Source organism: Schistocerca gregaria, chromosome X, assembly GCF_023897955.1.
Source record: "Schistocerca gregaria isolate iqSchGreg1 chromosome X, iqSchGreg1.2, whole genome shotgun sequence".
NCBI classification, from domain to species: domain Eukaryota; kingdom Metazoa; phylum Arthropoda; class Insecta; order Orthoptera; family Acrididae; genus Schistocerca; species Schistocerca gregaria.
The window spans coordinates 487,462,140-487,478,354 of NC_064931.1; the positions used below are offsets into that span (position 1 = coordinate 487,462,140).

Below are 16,215 nucleotides of genomic sequence, written 5' to 3' on the forward strand. Positions count from 1 at the left end.
GGACTGGAGTATATAAACACATTTAACAAGCGACTGCTTCATTTGAAGCAGCACACATAATATGCAAATCATATACATAAGTGACATGAAAGAACATGTAAGTTTCAATGAAATGTGAAAACAAGGAAACCAAACACAAGCATTACTTTTAGAACTTTTTTCTGTACGCTTTCCACCAAAAAGATTCAAATGGAGTAATGACGCTTTATCACCTTAGTCATGTAACAATATGTAATTGATTGCAGTATAAAAATGAAGACAAAGTACAGTTATACTGATGCTTACTGTTTTACACAGTCTTCGAATGAACCAACATTAACAGTGTTTTACAGTATCAAGCAACTCATTTAGTGAAAAGTGTCCTCGAAACTTTATTTATGACAAATCTAATCCAGTTTCATGCAATACATTGGACACCATATCAAAGTGAAAGCAGGAAGATCTGAACAGTTTCATCACACCAATAATTGGGAAGCAGTAAAATTGTCCTACCTAAAGAATTAGAACTGTGACACTAAATGAAATAGTAAGAAGTATTTTGTGGCCTATATTGTACTGCCAGTTTTCAACTCGCATAGCATTATTTCTTTTTGAAGTTGGCAAAAAAGATGTGACATTTAATTCCATGAGATCCTGACATTCACGACCAGTGGTAACATTAAATTTGAGCCATGGTGATGCAGCAGACCTCCTGCCATTTCCACTGCACCATCAGAAAGCACAATATACATTGCATCTCAATTACCAGTGTATTTCAAGTAGAAACTTTAATTTATTTGTCAGAAATAGGAAAACAATTTCTAAGTGAAATTATCACAGCACTGTTAATATGTTTTCCTCCATATCTATAGACTAAGACATTCTAATTCTGCAATAAGATCCATGTGTCTGAAGTCATCTGGTCTTGAAGTAAATCTCTCCAATAGATTCAGCCGTTTCTCGTTGTCCTGGCCATAATACATCTGTAGCTGATTTGCCAAACATTGAGATTCCTTTCCATCCTGAAAACAAAATTATCGTTATGGTCTTTGTAAATTGAACAAAAAATTTTATTATTCTCACATTCACTAGATTAAACACAGCACCCCAGTAAGTATGTACAAAAAAAAAAGCAAATGTTCAAATCACAATCCAACAACAGGCATACATAAAAAAAGAGCAAAACAATGTATAAAGTAAAGACAACACTCCAACATGTTGAGCAGTAAGACTCAATGACTAGCAAACACGCTGAACAGCAGCGTCCATAGGAAGGCGACGTACAGCTTGTTCAACACCACTTACGAAATTTATAAGAGGTAATGCACTTGGTGTAGGTGTAATTTTTCACGGAGAAGATTTTAGGTGATGTGATACTGTCAGTTTTGCGCAAAGGTCTTAAGTTTGCACCTAGACCAAGTGCAGTCAGTACCTCTTATAAGTTTTGTAAGTGGTGTTGAACAAGCTGTACATCGCCTTCCTATGGATATTGATGAAGAAATAAGAAGGGAAACTGGTCAGGTTCTCCTGAAAGCTCCTCCCCAACGCAGTAATATAACCGCTGAAGAAAGGGCTGCACTACAGAACCTTCGGGAAGATCCAGAGATAGTGGTGCTGAAGGCTGATAAATGTAATTCTACCATGTTGTTATCTTGTAGGTTGTATTTGGAGATGTATAGTCTACTTAGTGATATTACGTACAGGAAGACTGATCAAGACCCAACAGCACATGTGCAATGGAAGACATGCGCACTTTTGAACTCTTCCTCGTTAGCTCCAGAGACCACACGGCAGCATACCACCGAGACTGTATGGTATTCCTAAAGTTCATAAAGAAGGTCTTCCTTTACGGCCCATAGTGAGTAATATTGATGCACCCACACATGATTTAGTCAAACATCTAGCTTCTTTGCTGAGACCATTGGTTGGCAAATGTTCACGCCATATACAGAACTCTCCTGATTTTATCAACAGACAGGGGGCTCTGCACTTAAGTAGTTCGGATCTTCTAGTGAGTTTTGATGTAGTTTCCCTTTTCACAAAAGTACCTCTTGCAGATTCCTTGACACTAATTGGTCAACAGTTTGAATTGGACATCACTGCTTTGTTTCGACATGCTCTTTCCCGCCTAAGGAACCTATTTTATGTTTAACCTGGAATATTTTGAACAGTCTGACAGTGTCGCCACAGGCAGCCCTCTGTCTCCTCTGGTGACTAACTTTTTTTACAGAGGATTTTGAGGAAAGAGCACTTGAATCAGCAGTTTGTAAACCAACTGTTTTTTGGAGATACGTCAATGATACTTTCATTGTGTAGCCCCACGGAGAAGAAAAGTTAATGGAGTTTTTTCATCATCTTAACTCCATCCATGAGAATATTCTATTTACTATGGAACTAGACACAGATGGTTGCCTTCCTTTCCTGGATGTTTTGGTTAAACAGAAGAGTGACGGCTCGGTGGGACATTCTGTTTATCCTAAGCCCACTCACAGTGATTTGTACTTGCATTCTTTAAGCTGCCATCACCCATCCCAAACCCTTGTGCACAGAGCACATACGGTGTTGGATGCAGAGAATTTGCCTAAGGAACTTGCACTTTTAAGGACGATGTTCTGAGACAATGGATACTCAATCTGGCAAATTAACAGGGCTTTCTCAACTAAAGCCAGGAACAGGGAAGTGGATAAAGAGGACAACACACAAACCAAGTCCCTAGCTTTTCTTCCCTTCATTAGAAATATCTCCTTTAAAATTGCGAGTATTCTTAATCATTTTCCCGTGAAAGTGGTTTTTCGTTCACCTTCTAAGATTTTGGATCTGCTGGGATTGGTGAAGGATGATTTGTTACTGTGGAAGGCGAGAATTTAGAAAATACCGTGTGAATGTGGTATGGGATATATAGGACAGACAACGCATACAGTGGAAGAGCGTTGTACGGAACATCAACATTGCACTCGCCTACTTCAACCCATTAAGTCTGCAGTTGCGGAACATTGTATTTCCAACGGACATTCAATGGAGTATGACAAAACTTCAATTTTGGCCACAGCAACAACCTTTTGGGACTCCATTATCAAAGAATCCATTGAAATACGCATTGTGGAAAATCTAATGAATCGTGACAGTGGTTACCAACTGAATAACACTTGGATTCCTCTCATCTCTGAAATTTGCTCAAGACGAAGATGTCAGAAGACTTCGATAGCTGCGGCCAGCGACAATGCTGATGGCAGCCGAGTTTTGCACTTCCACCAGCGAGGGTGCTGCCGCTGGGCAGTGCGGTCCTTCTGTCTCCGCGACTTCAACACATGTGCGGCAGTACCATCAGCGCACTATATAAGACAGTCGAGAACGTCTTTGTCAGTCCTCGTTCGGCTCACCTGAAGATGGCTGGCAGTTGTCCAGCCGAAATATTGTGAATTAAGTTTATGATAACTGGCTGCAATCCCAAAATCTCTTTGAACAGTTGATTTGCTGTGAATTTTTTAAATTTTACGTGATTATATTAATCTTAATACAGATGGACAAAAAGTTATTAAATACAGTGTATACTGCTCATCATTTACTTCTCATGTGGTGTTTGTTTATAAGAAGATGAACACAAATTACCAAATAAAAGAGACAAATACACACACACATCTGGCTGGCACCTGTACATAACAGCAGAGGCAACCATATCCCCAAAGTCCTACATGAGATTCAATTGCTTCCTAAATTGCTGAGCTAATCCCAAAACCCCTATGTCTCCTATCTCTCCCACTTTCCAATATTTGTAAGTGCAACCAACCAAGCCATTCCATCATGGCTGATTTATATGCCCCCAATGAAAGGATCTCTTCCCATATGGGCCAACAGCAAGTCATTGCCTGCAGCCTATCCTCTTACATGATCATCATCTTCAACTGTTGTTACAGTCACTGTGCCTTTATCACCATGTCTGAAGAAAGTTGGAAACTTGTACTAGCTCACTTCACTGGCATCAAATGGCATAAATTAGCATGTCAATGAGTTCAAATGAGGTACTGGGTAATGAGTTTGATATGGCAGTGATGCATGTGCGGAACCAATGGATAGAAAAGGGTCACACAAACTGACAAGGGAATGACATGAAGGTTATGGACTGTATACCAAAGCGATCATTCCTTCCACTCCAAGCAAGTGTACACTCCAAAGCAAATGGATGAAGCATCTAACACAATCATTACTAAGCCATTCTAACACCTATCACCATTTTAGGACCAAGGTCATCAATGACTAAATGTATTTTGTTTTGGTCAGCATCCCAGAACTCTGTGATAGTATTAATCTCCAATGCTAAATTTTCTCCTGTGTGAGAACCTACAAAAGGCTTCATGGTAATACCTTAGTGCTCCAGCTGGAATTCAGTAGGCAACCAATGAGCTGTAAATCTCAGGACACTGGCACTATTTTGAAAACAGATGCATGCATCAGAAGTTCCAGAAATCAAGAGAGCACTTGAAACGTTCCTTTTGATTTTTTCAGAAATTCTGTCATTGATGCCAAGAAAAATTTTTGGCATTTTATAGTTTGATAAAGTTTATTCAAAGAGTGTCATAAATCCAGTCCTTTCTACAATAGATAATGACTCACTGTCTAGTGCAATAATTGCTGCTGTTAAACAATGATATTTTTGGCTTTTGTGTCATTTATATTCCAAAACAATTTTCTTTCAAACAATTCTGACAGTCTATTGCTTTTCTGGTGATACTGAAGATGAGTGTGTACTGGAGGTGGCTAAAGATGGTGCAGGCACAGCAGCACCTGTGCCTGTATTAATTGCTTGGAATTTATCTGGATGTTTCATTTTAAAATGATTTTTCATAGCTGAAGTACATGTAGACAACAAATATTCCACTGTGTTTCCGGTATGTTAGATATTTTCTATCAGTTTCAGTGGTTTTTTTATAACTAAGTTTCACAAAAACATTCATGTAACGCAAACAAGCATAATTAAAATGAGTATTCAATAAATAAGCACCTACTTGAGGAAGTGACAATTACTATCTTTGCAATGACATCTTGTTGATCGATTTAATAAAACAATTTAAAATGAAAGACTTAAAGACAAGTCAAAACAGTTATTTTTCCCTCTGCACCACGAGACATTTGAACTCGGCACAACAAACAAACATCAAACTTATCACTGTCACACTTTACATACAAATATTCCCAGACAGGCGATATTTTGTTTACTGTTGACAGTTTTCATAATTTGTCATACAACTAACAAATTATTTTCAGTAGTAACCTCAAATAACACGTGAAAGTGATCACAATTTGCAACAAATTAAACAGTCAACTCAACCAATCAGTTAGTCAATCTACATGTCATTCGCTCATTTCACTCGGAACAACAATGCCCAAACTTAAGTGAATCTGCCTGCTCATCCACACCTGCCCTCCGCAAGTTTGTTCAGACCTACAAATTAAGACTGCTCCATGGCAATCTTCAGCTGAATACCTGGGTTATAGGATGGAGACATCCAATTGTGGCTAAACAACAATCAGTTTCATCTCCAGTATATTTACTGGTTGAGGATAATATTTTCACATGTATAGTGTTTTGTGGCAGTTACAGACGCCAAAAATTGTAAATCTTAATCAATAATATTAATAAAAGAAGGAAGATGATATGAGTCCAGGGGCGTCAACACTCAAATGCAAATTTTAATAGGTTTAGTTTCTCTATACACTTCAGTAGTTGTAGGTGTTGTGACACAGTGGGCAGTAAGCTGGCCCTGCATGGACTTAGAATTTTGTCAAGTCAGTCCATGAACTCTCAAACAGAACACAGATCATTGTTGTTAAACTTTATTTGTTTGTGAGATAGTGCCTGGAACTTAAGCAAATGAGCTTTGATATTATTTCTTAAGCTCTATGCGTCCATGGGAATGAACTCCGTGAAATATAATTTGCTCCACTACTGAAGAACTATAGCTGCACATATAGACTTAGGTGTTAAATAAACTGAGCATTGATTGAACTTCAATAAAGCAAATGCCACATACTGTTATTTAATGACAACTTATATACATTTATTTCAGCTTGAAAACTGATTAGTTACTAAAACATATTAATTCGTTGTTGTTGACTCTGTACCGACCACAAACAATGCCCCAGGATGGAGTGTCATGCCCAACCCTCTTTTGATCATTCTTTATAGACCATTGGTTTAAAGAAGCTATAAAGAATTTAAATTTGGATGCCCACATAGAGAGGTGAACCTTGTTGCTCCTGAATGTGAACATCTTAACCATTGCACCAACTCAGTCTGTGACAAAGAATGGGGGATGGCAGCATACAGTCCCTAATGATCACAATTTCTCCATCATTGCTGGACTAAATTCCAAATCCCATAATAGTTTCTTACGGTATAAGGGCATAACATGAAGTTAATATCACTCTGTCTGTCAGATGGGGTTTTCAGGCTTGGAAGTAACTTTGGAATTATTTGAGAAGAGCAGGTTATGTGATAGCATCACAAGTCACTCTTTCCTTGTCAACTCAATCACAATACTTTATTTTCAGTCATCTAAACTTAAAATACATACTTCTTAAAGAAAAGGCACATTTGAACACAGAAAAATGTCTAAGTCTTTCCACTAGGTGGGTCAGGTAGCCTTCAATGTCTCCAAGCCAATAACTAACAATTACTCATTAGTCACGTAAGTGGTCACATGCTAATGTTTAAATCTGAACATGATCACTTCATGATACATACCAAAATATCTTTATTGTAATCTCCGCGCATTAGTATAATCCCCTTGGATTGCAGTTCCGCATAATGAACAAGAGTAAGACATTCTGGTGCATTTTCTTTATAGGCCTGCAAAGAAAGAGAATATGTATGAAGCACACAAATAGCAAAATGATCATGCTTGGCTGCTGAGAAAAAGAAAAAAATAATATGAACTGACACCTAACACTGTAATACTTAGTTTCCAGGATTTTCATACAATTTTATTATTGTTGTTGTTTTGGTGGTTGTTTGAAAACTGATCTCAATGACATACTAGATGCAGCTATATTCTGTATCTAATATTACAGATGCTGTTGTTCTAGTACAGCACCACTAAGATGTGCATTCCAAACCCCACGCTTAAGTTGTTTGTTTATTATTATTATTATTATTATTATTATTATTATTATTATTATTATTATTCACATATATAAGTAAAAGGATTTCAAAAAACACAAAGAAGTTACAGACATTGGCTGCAAGTGGGCACTGATAAGCAGAAGATCTGGATTCGAATCCTGGTGCAGCACAAATTTCCAACTTTTCCCCTTGATTTAAATCAATGCCAAAAGAACACACACCACATATATATTTATTAAGACTGAACATTTAATTTGCTTTGTGCAATAATTACAGGATAATATAATAATAGGTGATGCACCTTCACTAATGAAGTGTGCGATTTTAGAGATCACACATCCATACAGTTCACAGGCCTGCTTATAGAGGCCACCTGGGTCGGCCGGAAGGCATGCTCTGGTGAGCCACCAAAGAACCAGTATTACTTAAGCAATTGCAAAGAAGTGCTCGTCCTATTCTGTAACCTGCATTATAGTTGTCCAGCCAATGTGTTCAGTGCTACGCACAACCTGTACTTCATTGTATCTTGCATATTGCTCTATAAAGTACTGTGTTCCATAAATAGTGTTGGTTCTTGCTATAACAAACTTGACGACGAGTGAGGGTTATAATTTCTTCACATGTTAGTGGCAGTGCTAAGTCACCCAACAAACATCTAGATGGAAGAAACACTCAAACCTATCATTATCCAGCAACAAGATTTCGCAGAACAACAGCAGGCTCTCACCACTGCTCTCAGTCAAGTGGCATCTGCATGTTTGTGGTAGGTTACTCTTCCATCAGTGCAACTGTCACCCTTCCCAGCATATGATGAATTGGGTTAAGATTGGGACTCCTATGAGATGCGGTTACACAAACATTTCCAGATTTCTTACATGGGTGATGCAACCCTGTGTAGGGCTTTCTTTCTTTCCTGGATTTCACCTTGCATGTATCAGTTGTGGGCCAACTTGCACTGATGCAAGAACCAGCCAGCTTATCATTTGATGAAATGTACAAATTTTCTCAACCTATTACTGTGACAGAACATATGTCACTGTGATGTGCGTAGAATTTTACCATTGTCAGAAACAACTAAACCACTCTTACAATGCATGGACTGAAGAATTACGTTGAAACGTGACCATGAAGTGGGCATTACATTAGCAGATGGTCAACAAGACTCTGGAAAAGGTGAGGAGGGCTTCACTCATAAAGTTGTTTTACCAAAAAAATATCAATAGTACTGCTGCTCTTCTTAAGTATTGATACATTCAAGGGATATGGAGAGGTCCTCTTTCTGTACCAGAGTTGAAGAACATGATTAAAAAGTTTGAATTACTTGGTGATTTGGAAATTGTTCCTGGGAGAGGCTGATGGTCAACTGCACCACAAATTTTTGAAGAAGTTACTCTTGCCATGGATGAGTATGCTTCGTGCAATATGTGATCTTCGAGCAACGCTCAAGTTGTATCACAACAGCTGAACATTTCATGGCCCACCATTCAAAAAGTTTTGTGAACAATCGTGAAATGGTATCTCTAGTGCAGTTTCAAGTTGTCATGGTTGCAGATGGTTGTCACATTCAGCAACTTCGCAGTTGGAATGTAAGCATTCTATAAAATTAACAAATGTTAACATCTCATGTTGAAATTAAAAACAGTTTCTTTCAATGTTTATTCATTATTTATCTTCTTACAAATGTCTCCACAAAGTGTCATAGTACTAAGAGCACTTGCTTTTCATACAGGCCCTCTTTAATAGTGAAAGTTTAATAATAACTACCTTGTAACCCAATAAAATGACATGCATTTCATTTTTGGCCGTGCTGTACCAGATCGATTTCCTGTCTACACTTTTTATGTAGTCAAGTGTACCTAGTCACCGCATAATGCCCATGTATACGCAAGGCTATGCATACTAATAAGAAAACAACAGAAGGGATGTCTCACATCAAGAATAGTGTGTCTCCATACCGCTAATAAGTGCAACGAAAACAACAGATGCAATGTCTCACATCAAGACTAGTGTCTTTCTGTACCATTAATAAGTGCAGATTAACAAACATACATTAAGCTCACAATCCACTGATAAGCCAAAAGACTACAACCACTGCCCACCGTGATGTTGGATGCTGCCTGATGGCATTGCGACCATGTGACACAGTAACAAAAGTACATAAGCGGAGCAGATGTGGACAGGGACTACCCTAGTGAGATATGGCCTCCAAATGGGGACATACATGAAAGTAAATGACTTTGAAAAAGGTTAGATTATTATAGTGCAGAGCCTATGAACAAGTATCTCGAAAACAGCGATGCTGTCTAATGTTCATGTGCTACTGTTGTGAGCATTAACAGAAAGAGGTAGAAGAGCAGTGAAATGGTTGGATGTACACAGTTCTTCAGAGAATGAGGGGTTAGGAGACTTGTCTGCTCTGTAAAGTAGGAAATATGGTTATCTGTGACATCTCTGCCGAAAGAGCACAATGCTGGCGCATGTAAAAGTGTTCTGGAACACATTGTTCATCGTACATTGTTGAACATGGAGCCAGCAGCAGGCCACCCCTATGTGTTCATATGATCAATGGAAACCATGTCGGCTCTTTGGATGAATCACATTTTTACTACACTAGGTCGATAGTCGCCTCCATAAACATCGTCATCAAGGTGAATGGAAACTCGAAACATGCAGGACACCACAGACACAGGCGAGTGGGAGTAGTATTATACTATGGGAGACATTCTCCCGTGCTTGCAGGGGACTTCTGGTAGTAATCGAAGACACACTGTCATCTTTCAGTAGTGGAACTGTCTGTGTCGGAAGAGGCAGAACCGTGCTACAGTTGTTTAAGGAGCATTCCAGTGAACTCACATTGCTGTCTCAGTGACCAAATTTGCCTGATGTGAATCCTACGGGACCCATTTCGGTCACTACCGGATGCCATCACCACATACACAAATCTGCGGCCTGTTATTTATGCGAATTACATGACCTGTGCGCAGACATCTAATGCCACATCCCTCCACAAACCTACCAACATACTGTTGGATCCCTGATACACAGAATCAGTGATTTATTTCATTCCAAAGATGGACAAACAAGCTATTAAGCAGGTGGTCATACTGGCCCATCTGGGTAAGTAAAATAGAACAGGTCACCACCTGACAGTGCCAAAGAAAACGGGGATAAGCAATACTGCATGACTGTTCTAGGCATATTTTCTAGTGGAAATTGTTTGCTGTTACCTTACTCCCACCAGTTACGAAGTGGTAAGTATCTATGTGATGTAGATGACAGTGATAAGTGCTCATAAAGTGTAGCATTCGGCATGTCTTGTCATGGGTGATGGGAAGCGAGAGGATGAAATGCAGGGCTGGCACACAGACCACTCCTCTCAAATAACACCTAGAGAACTACCGAACTTCACATCCCCAACCAACAGAGAGATCACCATAAACAGTGTCACATGACCTCACTTCATGAGAAACTGCAGGGACGTTTGGAATTTAATCTAGGATTGGCTCCAAGACTAGTGATCACCACCTCTCCTCCCCTTTCCAGCCAAGTACTGGCAGTGAAAATGTTCCATCACCAGGATTCATACTGGTTTATCTTTAAGACGAGTGCCACCCACCACACAGGTGTGTGTCAGCAACCTCAGCTACAGATTTGGTAGAAACACAATATAAAAGTCAAAGTGATACAAAGGAAACATACCCACAGCAAATTAGGAAGAATTTTCAGTTAAGTATATCAGCAAATGAAAAACTTGAATCACAAGGAGATAATACTGCAAGTCACAGTGTGTTAATGCAAAACTCACATACATGTATGTAATTACATTGCAAACATGGTTCTGGTTTACATACATAACAAAAATAAACCACATAAGGCCATACAAAAAATAAAAGTTTTCACAATAAATTTCAGGATGTGGTACTACCCTCACCTAGAAACATTCTGAAGATTTACTTATATATACCAACAGTATATCACAGACATCAAGAAACTGCATGTTACATTGCTGACATGCTTTGAAATGTAAAAAGAGTTATATACTCTTTAAAAGTTATGCCCCAGATTTACTTTGCAAACCCTTGATGGAATATAAATGGTACCAGGAAAAGCAATAATTCATGCGAGAGCTGACAAGCAATGCCAGTTCTATAGCTGAACTACAATAATCAACTACTTGCTTATGTACTTGTCTGCAGCTCAAGGTCTGTACCATATTGCAGATGTCCATCATACTATGAGTTATAGTAAATAAATACATAGTTAAGTAATTTCACATAATCACATCCTATAAAGAACAAATGTAAGTTATTTAAGGACTGACCTGATACGAAATCAGTGGAGTGAAATGTACTTCATGCTCAGAAATTTCTGATACAATGAACTCATACCCCTGCCCACGTGGCAATGGAAACAGAAACTGTAAAAAGAAAGTAATATAGTTCTCAGCATTAAATTAATTTCATACATAAAAATAACAAGAAAATGACAATTTTATTTGGTATTACTAGATAAACATTCCCTATCGCTTATGCCATCTCTAAAATAAAAATACATGTACCTAAATTAGTGAGCACACTTGCTGACACTCTGTATTTGGCCTGTACTTCTAGAAGCTTTCCATACACATAAATTGAGTTACACAGATAACTTTAAACTAGGGGCGGGGTGGAGAGGGGGGGCGGAGAGGGGGGGCGGAGAGGGGCGGCGGAGAGGGGGCGGCGGAGAGGGGGCGGCGGAGAGGGGGCGGCGGAGAGGGGGCGGCGGAGAGGGGGCGGCGGAGAGGGGGCGGCGGAGAGGGGGGGGCGGAGAGGGGGCGGCGGAGAGGGGGGGGCGGAGAGGGGGGGCGGAGAGGGGGGGCGGATAGGGGGCGCGGATAGGGGGCGCGGAGAGGGGGCGCGGATAGGGGGCGCGGAGAGGGGGCGCGGATAGGGGGGGGCGGAGAGGGGGGGGCGGAGAGGGGGGGGGCGGAGAGGGGGGGGCGCGGAGAGGGGGGGGCGCGGAGAGGGGGGGGCGCGGAGAGGGGGGGGCGCGGAGAGGGGGGGGCGCGGAGAGGGGGGGGCGCGGAGAGGGGGGGGCGCGGAGAGGGGGGGGCGCGGAGAGGGGGGGGCGCGGAGAGGGGGGGGCGCGGAGAGGGGGGGGCGCGGAGAGGGGGGGGCGCGGAGAGGGGGGGGCGCGGAGAGGGGGGGGCGCGGAGAGGGGGGGGCGCGGAGAGGGGGGGGGCGCGGAGAGGGGGGGGGCGCGGAGAGGGGGGGGGCGCGGAGAGGGGGGGGGCGCGGAGAGGGGGGGGGCGCGGAGAGGGGGGGGGCGCGGAGAGGGGGGGGGCGCGGAGAGGGGGGGGGCGCGGAGAGGGGGGGGCGCGGAGAGGGGGGGGCGCGGAGAGGGGGGGGCGCGGAGAGGGGGGGGCGCGGAGAGGGGGGGGCGCGGAGAGGGGGGGGGCGCGGAGAGGGGGGGGCGCGGAGAGGGGGGGGCGCGGAGAGGGGGGGGCGCGGAGAGGGGGGCGCGGAGAGGGGGGGGCGCGGAGAGGGGGGGGCGCGGAGAGGGGGGGGCGCGGAGAGGGGGGGGCGCGGAGAGGGGGGGGCGCGGAGAGGGGGGGGCGCGGAGAGGGGGGGGCGCGGAGAGGGGGGGGCGCGGAGAGGGGGGCGCGGAGAGGGGGCGCGGAGAGGGGGCGCGGAGAGGGGGCGCGGAGAGGGGGCGCGGAGAGGGGGCGCGGAGAGGGGGCGCGGAGAGGGGGCGCGGAGAGGGGGCGCGGAGAGGGGGCGCGGAGAGGGGGCGCGGAGAGGGGGGGTGGAGAGGGGGGTGGAGAGGGTGAGATGGGGGAAAGGGGCCAGAGGGGAGAGGGATGGAGAGGGGATGGGATAGGATGGGGGAGGGGAAGGGGAATGAGGAAGAAAGGAGAGGGCTGGGGGGGAGTGGGGGTGCTACACTAACACATGTAGTGTGGTTTTACAGTGTGAATTTCAGAAAAGTGAATATTCCCCCTTCTACATGTCATCCCATGTGAACACCCTGGCTGGCGGCTTTAGCAGTCTAAAAGCAGATAATAAGAAGCTTTTAACAACACGCCTACTTACAACTGGGTACTGCTTGCCCCTGGAATATATTTTTGTGTATAGCTCAACCGGAATAACAGCTGCAATCACTTCCTTTGTTTTGTGGTAATCCTCCCAAATCTGAAACATTTGAAAGTATGTTACTGACTGGGTAAATCATTTCAAATGAAAGTATTAATTATCTCCAAAAATTTTGGTGTGTTGACAAAACATAGTAACTACACTGATGTGCCAAAGAAACTGGTATAGGCATGCATATTCAAATACAGATATATGTAAACAGGCAGAATATGGCGCTGCAGACTGCAATGTCTATGTAAGACGACAAGTGTCAGCAGTGCACTGTTTGAGCTGGTGGAGGTTCAGTAATGGTGGCGGTTAGTGTTTAACGTCCCATCGACAACGAGGTCATTAGAGACAGAGCGCAAGCTCAGGTTAGGGAAGGATTGGGAAAGAAATCGGCCGTGCCCTTTCAAAGGAACCATCCCAGCATTTGCCTGAAATGATTTAGGGAAATCACGGAAAACCTAAATCAGGTTGGCCGGAGACGGGATTGAACCGTCGTCCTCCCAAATGCGAGTCCAGTATGCTAACCACTGCGCCACCTCGCTCGGTAGGTTCAGTAATGGTGTGGGGCATGTGCAGATGGAGTGATACGGCACTCCTGATACATCTAGATATGACTCTGACAAGTGACACGTAAGTAAGCATCCTATCTGATCACCTGCACCCATTCTTGTCCTTTGTGCATTTCAACGGACTTGGGCAATTTCAGCAGGACAGTGCAACACCCCACACTTCCAGAATTGCTCCAGGAATACTCTTCTGCATGATATTACGCAGCTGTACCAGTTTCTTTGGAACTTCAGTGCATCACAATAATAAAATATAATTTTCTTAGCGTTCTGCAACACTATTATTTTAACATGAAACAGTTTGCAGCTTCCCATATCGCTGTCAGCATTGCAGAATGTCAAGGAAAGTGTGTGTGGTTTCAATGAGGTAATAACAGCAGTATCTGAGTCATCATGAAATCTATAGTGTCTAATTAGCTACATTAATTAACATTTTGCATTGGTTTCCTTTCACTCAAAATGGTTCAAATGGTTCTAAGCACTATGCGACTTAACATCTGAGGTCATCAGTCCCCTGCCTAGAACTTAGAACTACTTAAATCTAACTAACCTAAGGACATCACACACATCCATGCCCGAGGCAGGATTCGAACCTGCGAGCGAAGCAGTCGCTCGGTCCTGGACTGAAGCGCCTACAACTGCTCAGCTACAGTGGCCTGCTACCTTTCACTGACACATTATAAAGTTACTAGAAGTTCAGTTTAACAGTGTCACTCCATTTGCTGGAAACTTTGCCTCAACTGTGCAAGGAGGTCTGAGAAGTGGAGTCACTGAACCAACTGCTCAAATCAATTATAACATTATGTTAACACTTCTGTTATGAAACTTATTTTACTGAGCTTTGTTCTTCCATCCTTTACTTACAAACATCACTCTCATTCACATCTGCAAATTAAAATGCAGATGAACAACGGAATATTTTATTGCAGTTAAGCTGAAATACAACACCAACCCAGTCACAAAGATACTAAGGGTGCTTTTTTTTTGTTTATGTTTTAACGTGAAGTTGCCAGCACAATCATTACAACTCACACAGAAGCTCAATTTTTAAGCAATGGAAATACAAAACTGTAATGCTTCATATATAAAACAATCTCAAGTTACACTTCTTTTAAATGTTGTTTCAAGCATTTCATTTCTGTTACACCCCTCCCCCCCACTTTTTTTAAAAAGAAAGAAGTTGTAATAACTCTAACAACAGATGGAATGATGTTGAAGATATATACTTATTAGCAGGCAAAACTTCTTCAGACACACTACAAAGGAAGGTCCAAATGGCTCTGAGCACTATGAGACTTAACATCTGAGGTCATCAGTCCCCTAGACTTAGTACTACTTAAACCTAACTAACCTAAGGACACCACACTCATCCATGCCTGAGGCAGGATTTGAACCTGCGACAATAGTAGCAGCGCGGTTCCGGACTGACGCGCCTAGAACCGCTCGGCCACCGCAGCCAGTCAAAGGAAGGAAAAGAAAGATTAGGGTTCAACATCTCACTAAAGAGGTCATTAGAGGTAGCACGCAAACTCACTTGGAAATTTTTGTAATATTGTGTTAAACCATAGGATACCTAGATGGTTGGAACAGAGATGAATCCTCCTCCAACTGAAAGCAAGTATTAAACTTTAACCATTTGCTCCATTTCATTCTGCCTGATACACAGCCGTCTTCTAGCAGATACTATTATGAGACACAAGGAATGAGGTTGGAAATTTAAACTATACTTAGCACCTGCATGCATTCCTTTACTCCTTGACTCTCCAATCCTATATCAGTAGAAACAGGAATATCATCATCATCATCATCATCATCATCATCATCAACAATAATGTGCTCACTTGCCTTTAACATAATTTCATTATGATGTAAATGAACCCATAGGGTCATTGTTGAAGGTTGTATTTCATTTGTTGTGCTGTATTTAAATTACCATAACAATTGCACATAAAGGGTCAAGAAGCAATTCTTGGTCTTTACACAACTCCTCCATAGAGGAATTTCATTTGTTAAAGTATTTATCTGTGCAATACCTCAGTATCTCACTTTTAATGCAGTAAGTGGAAGCACAAAACAGTCAAACTTGGTTTGTTGCCAATATTACAAAGAGGTAGTGAAGTGCACACTTACCTCTTAGCACACACTTATTGACTTATTGTGAAAGTTGAAGGTTACTTATTTTTTCTCCCTATTACACCCTTCTGAAAATGGTTCAGAAGCAGTGGGCAGACAGTACTTCTTTGCCATCAACATTTGGTTAATTCACTGGATATGAAGTCAAAGTGAAAAATTAATGCCCTGGTACAAAGGAAACATCAATATAATAGGCATTCTGTCTTTTGTGTGTCTGTAATAATGTAAATAAAATGTCAACATGGTCTGGGGAATAGATTTGTTTCCAAAGTTTTTAATGTAGCCGTGTGTGTGTGTG

The 16,215-nt window shown here is 42.2% G+C and overlaps 1 protein-coding gene across 1 annotated transcript in view; it reads right to left on the reverse strand.

Annotated features, from left to right (window-relative positions):
• Positions 1–346: 346 nt before the first annotated feature.
• LOC126299178 (ATP synthase mitochondrial F1 complex assembly factor 1-like) overlaps positions 347–16,215 on the reverse strand; it is a 54,413-nt gene continuing 38,544 nt past the window's right edge. The window contains exons 4-7 of the mRNA XM_049990946.1: positions 13,171–13,269; positions 11,421–11,516; positions 6,722–6,826; positions 347–1,001 (exon numbers count right to left, since the gene is read on the reverse strand). Coding sequence (XP_049846903.1) covers positions 846–1,001; positions 6,722–6,826; positions 11,421–11,516; positions 13,171–13,269 — 456 coding nt within the window. The 3' untranslated portion in view covers positions 347–845. The remainder of the gene's footprint in view (positions 1,002–6,721; positions 6,827–11,420; positions 11,517–13,170; positions 13,270–16,215) is intronic.